The 5916-nt window shown below is 38.5% G+C and overlaps 1 protein-coding gene across 1 annotated transcript in view; it reads right to left on the bottom strand.

Moving 5' to 3' along the window:
- Positions 1–1494: 1494 nt before the first annotated feature.
- LOC106880816 (protein unc-79 homolog) overlaps positions 1495–5916 on the bottom strand; it is a 63435-nt gene continuing 59013 nt past the window's right edge. The window contains exon 26 of the mRNA XM_052973022.1: positions 1495–1568. Within this exon, the coding sequence (XP_052828982.1) occupies positions 1495–1568 (74 nt within the window). The remainder of the gene's footprint in view (positions 1569–5916) is intronic.

The raw sequence follows: 5916 nt of genomic DNA, 5'->3' as shown, positions 1-5916 counted from the left end.
TCGCACAGCTCTCACTAACCATTCTTCTATCCCAAGTTTCCTCATTACCACCAGATAAGGGATCGGGGGACCCTGTCAAAGGCTTTCTCCATGTCAACGAAGGCCAGGTACAGAGGTTTATCCTTGGCTAGATATTTCTCCTGCAGCTGTCTCACTAGAAATATGGCATCAGTGGTGCTTTTACCTGGCACGAACCCAAACTGCATCTCATCTGAATTGATTCACTCCCTAATTAGTTGGGCTATGACCCTCTCCGTAACTTTCATAACCTGATCTAACAGCTTGATGCCTCTGTAATTATGAATAATATTATCCAGGCGGTTTGTTGTGATTAGAAAGATATGTCAAGCCAAATAAATACATGGTCGACCTTGCACACAGGCATGTCCCTTACATCCCTCTTCTGTTGAGTGTTCCTAATCTTGTGGGCTTGTGGGTGCCAGTACCATGTGAAAGCACCCAGGACACTCTGTATAGTGATTGGCATTAGGAAGGGCATCCATCAATAGAAACCATGCCAGAACAAACATGGAGTCCAGGCAGTTCTCCAGCTGACTAGCTCTTGTCAAACTGTCCAACCCATGCCAGCATGGAAAATGGACATTAAATGATGATCTTGATGATTATCTGCACATTTTAGCAATGCCTTAAACTTTTTCTAGACAGTCTCCCCTCCTGTGATTCGACTCTTTGTATACCTATACGTATTTATGATCATTAGTTATTCCAGTTGGCATTTATGAATTGATCACAGCCATTTTTCAAAACTTACAGGTATATATAAGTTGAGAAATTCAACATTACCATTGCTTAACTTGTACCAAACAATGTTATCTTGTTAATCTAATCAACCGTTATATGTGTCTTGTCATGTATATCACTCTGTGTAAAAACCAGTATAACTGGAGCACAACCATGGATTTACAATGTAGAATGGTGATGAACTATAAACTCAGACACTGTCACAAGAATACATAGAGTTCTTTATTAATAGGTGTAGGTGTGTTGGTTTTTTTCTCTTTCCCATTTTTTTATATTTTATTATAGATTTATTTCCAGGCATAGTTATTTTGTAGTATTTTAAACTTACACATTATTTGACAATCCATCGTTTTTGGTCTCCAAAAACTGAAACTATTTGTTCTTCACACTTTCTGTGTTAGTTCGAAGAAAATTGTTTTGTTATTGTTTTGCATTTTTTTACGACACATGTTTTCGCATGTGTCATGTAAAATTCACATAGTTGGGAAAATATTGGATTGTATGTGTAATCCTATGAATATTAAACTGTACTCATGATTGTATAGACATTCAAATGTATGTGTAATTAATCAATTGATATACTCACTCTGTTATTCCACTCATATTTTATAGTTTGTAAACTTTCTGCTATAGGTTTTTGTTTTCTTTTGCACATGTCTCACTGAGACAGCATGCATGGCAATAAAATTTTGCATTTTTTTATTTTAATCTGTGTGTGTGTAATTATTCTTGCTAAGAGACTGCTTCATTCAAGTCTCCTACAGATTCTTTTTTCCATTCCACCAATGCCCCAACATAACTGCAGTCTTATGACGGAAACAAGTAAAAAAGATAAAGATATAATATATTATTACAGCATTTGTCTAGTTCTTGCTGAAGTTGTGATAACAACTAGTAGTTCATGTGTAAACATTAGTAGGCCAAGGATTACTAATTATAACAGCCAAGATGTAAGTTAATTAGAAGTGCTGGGTGTCACTAGTTGTAATGATTGTATGTGATATGTAGGGGTCATGAAAATGAAATGATGTAATTCATTTTGGTTTGATGTTTGGTGAAGGTTGCATTTGAAGATAGGCTGCGATGTAAAAGACTGCATGTTAGTAATTTCAGGATTCTTGAAATAAACTTACAGTAGGCGCAGGAGTGGCTGTGTGGTAAGTAGCTTGCTTACCAACCACATGGTTCCAAGTTCATTCCCACTGCGTGGCACCTTGGGCAAGTGTCTTCCACTATAGCCTCAGGCCGACCAAAGCCTTGTGAGTGGATTTGGTAGACGGAAACTGAAAGAAGCCTGTTGTATATATGTATATATATATATATATGTATGTATATATGTATGTGTGTGTGTATGTTTGTGTGTCTGTGTGTATGTTTGTGTGTCTGTGTTTGTCCCCCCACCATTGCTTGACAACCGATGGTGGTGTGTTTACATCCCCGTAACTTAGCGGTTCGGCAAAAGAGACCAATAGAATAAGTACTAGGCTTCCAAAGAATAAGTCCTGGGGTCGATTTGCTCGACTAAAGGCGGTGCTCCAGCATGGCCGCAGTCAAATGACTGAAACAAGTAAAAGAGTAAAAGAGTAGAAATAGTTTTTACTTAATCATTACGAGATTTAATAACATCAGAGTTGGAGAAGTGGATAACAAACGTTAGTCTGTTAGAGAATTTCTGGTTGTTGTAGAAAGTATCCTAAGTTAATGGAAAAGGAGTCAGGCAGTAATAAGGCTCATATGATAAATCATTGATGACAAGCTAGTTGGTATAGGTAGTTGGGTGATGAAAAAAATAAGAGAGAGATGCTACTACATCTGTGATAGCTTTGAATAAAGAGACAGTAAGACAGACATTGCCTCTGATGATGATCACTGAGGAAAAGAAAGAATATTCTGTTAGAAGTGTCTTGTATTTATTACTTGTGCTAAAATTAGATCTAGGTCAGTATAAACAACAGAAATCCAGTGAGTTGTCTGGGTTGGACTGAGTTTATCCTAATTCGGAATTTGACAAAATAACGCCCATAAATTCTGAGTGCGAGCCCAGAGAACAATGGAAAGGAAAACAAAACATTTCAATTCTTGGTTGAGATTTCAAATGTGTATATTTGCCACACATATGTAGGATATGTCACCTTCAGTTGAAAAGCCCTAGTGTGACAGCCAAATCGCTGTTTCCACAATGAATGAAGTAGTGAGCATTGAGAAGTGATGTGGAACATGTCTCATCAATCAGATCTGAATGTCAGATCCAACATGTGAATTCAACGTTTTCACAGTTCCTCAGTAACTAACTTTGGCTCTTCAAGTTCCTGTTCTTAATGTACCTGTTCTCTTCAGGTTCCTGTTCTTTATGGATATAAATGATCAAATTATGGTCTTAATTTTAAGGAATTGCATTTTCTGGTTGTATCACATGGCTATTTGAGGTATAGTTCTGTGCTACATTCATCACAAAAATGTGTGTGTGTGTCTGTGATTTGCCAGAAAAATGTATGTATATTCACACACATATACACCCTCACATACAGTCAGACACATATACTTCTCAGTCATCAGCTTAATGTAGGTAATGAACATGCAAACATATACACACTGAGAGACACATACACACTCATATAGAAAATGTGACGTTATGTGTAGTGGCCAAAGATGGAGTAAAAAGCTGCAGAGAATGTGCTCTGGCAGCAAAATTGCCTTCTCAGAAATGGGAACCTTGGCCAGAAGTAAAAAGTCCATGGACAAAACTACACATCAATTTTGCAGGTCCATTAAATGGTTATTACTACTTAGTAGTAGTTGATAGCTTTACAAAATGGCTGTTACATTCTGAGTTCAAATTCCACCAACATTGACTTTGCCTTTTATCCCTTTGGGGTCGATAAAATAAGTTGAACACTGGGGTTGATGTAATTGACTCATCCCCTCCCCCTGAATTGCTGCCCTTGTAGCAAAATTTGAAGTCATCATTATTATTATAAAGGCAGTGAGCTGGCAGAGTCGTTAGCACAATGGATGAAATGCTCAGCAGTATTTCATCTGCCACTATGTTCTGAGTTCAAATTCCACCAAGGTCGATTTTGCCTTTCCTCCTTTTGGGATCAATAAGTATAGTACCAGTGAAACACTGAGATTAATGTAATCGACTAGTCCCCTCCCTCAAGATTTCAGGCTTTGTGCTTATAGTAGAAAGGATTATTATTATTATTATCGTTATTATTATTATCTGCTGTCGCATGAAGGACAGATCTGGCTATCAGCTGAATCCAAAGTGATGATTGCGCCACCACCCTCCTTTGGCCAGGTGGGGCAGGCATTTTTTATTTGTCCGGTGGCTGTAGCAAAAGAGGTTGTATGGTGGACTCATTTGAAAAGGCTAAAGTCAGACACTTTCCTTTTTGGCCAAGCTCTCATCAACCTGTTCAAGTTTCACTTGAAGAGGAGAGTGAGTGTGGAGAACGGAGTGTTGCCTTCTAGCAAGTTTATGTTGGAAGAATGGTTGGTGTGAAAGGACCAATTCTGAGTATACACCTGTAAAAATATAAAGAAAAGGGCTCTTGCCCTGTTGATCCAGCACCCATGACTTTTGTGGGTTTTTCCATGAGTAAACTGTAAAGCACCTTCCACTATTGCGAGATTTTATTATTTAATTTTTATTGTTTTTTATTGTTTACACATGGTATAAAACCCTTTGTGTCTTCTTGTGTTGTCTTTTATGTTGTTGCATGTCTTTTTATGTATATTTATATTAGCCCTTGTGGCCAATAAAAGAATAAATTATTATTATTATTATTATTATTATTATTATTATTATTATTATTATTATTATTATTATAAATAGTTTTCATTGTTTATTCTTATCTGTCACTTAATCATGTTTGAATTGTTACAGAAGTACCAGCACCAAAAACAATACTACTACTACTACTTCTATTTGTTGCTATAACTAGAAGCAGTTGTAGGTATTGTTGTCTGTTTTCAAGGATGGGTCATCTTACATATTTAGCTCGATTTTTTTTTTTTTTTTATATTCTTTAACCACATAAACATTATTGAACAAATCTATGATCAAATGCATTTCCCACATGAAACTTATTGAACAGGTCAATGACCAAATGCATTCCTGCTGTTGCCATCCCAGTTATTTATTTATTTGGAAATATGCTGTGCGTGAGAAGACCTGTCAAGCCAAGTGAGACCTAAATCCAAGGCCTCTGCCAGGGGTGTAGCCAGCCCACTTATGCATACTTTCTTTCATTGGACACTAAACTCGGCTTGCGAAGACCTGTTGGGGCAAGCGAAAGCGAAATCGTGATGGCACCAGTGCCCAGTGTCACCTTCCTGGCACTTGTGCCGGTGGTACGTGTAAAGACATTCGAGCGAGATCGTTGCCAGTGCCGCTGGACTGGCTCCTGTGCGGGTGGCACATAAAATACACCATTTTGAGCGTGGCCGTTGCCAGTACCGCTTGACTGGCCCTCGTGCCGGTGGCACATAAAAGCACCCACTACACTCTCGGAGTGGTTGGCGTTAGGAAGGGCATCCAGCTGTAGAAACTCTGCCAAATCAGATTGGAGCCTGGTGTAGCCATCTGGTTCACCAGTCCTCAGTCAAATCATCCAACCCATGCTAGCATCGAAAGTGGACATTAAACGATGATGATGATGATGATGTTGATTATGATGTTCCCAGGATGACACTCATTACCCAATCTGTCCTTTCTTATCAAATAATTTAAGTGTTTTGTTACTACATTTCTGTTAAAATGTCCTGCCTTTGATTCAATTACTTTTTAAAACAGCAAAACATTTCTTACATGGCTTTTGTCATTATTAAACTGGTTGTTGGCACTCCATTGGAAAAGCCTGCTCGTGAAATTAACGTGAAATTAACGTGCAAGTGGCTGAGCACTCCACAGACACGTGTACCCTTAACGTAGTTCTCGGAGATATTCAGCGTGACACAGTGTGACAAGGCTGACCCTTTGAGTTACAGGCACAACAGAAACAGGAAGTAAGAGTGAGAGAAAGTTGTGGTGAAAGAGTACAGCAGGGTTCGCCACCATCCCCTGCCGGAACCTTGTGGAGCTTTCGGTGTTTTCACTCAATAAACCGCGATCCTATGACCGCAAGTCCGCTGCCCTAACCACTGGGCCAT

The sequence above is a fragment of the Octopus bimaculoides genome, chromosome 14, assembly GCF_001194135.2.
Source record: "Octopus bimaculoides isolate UCB-OBI-ISO-001 chromosome 14, ASM119413v2, whole genome shotgun sequence".
NCBI classification, from domain to species: Eukaryota; Metazoa; Mollusca; class Cephalopoda; order Octopoda; family Octopodidae; genus Octopus; species Octopus bimaculoides.
The sequence above is the reverse complement of the archived record's forward strand: the minus strand, read 5'-3'. Positions and strand labels throughout refer to the sequence as shown.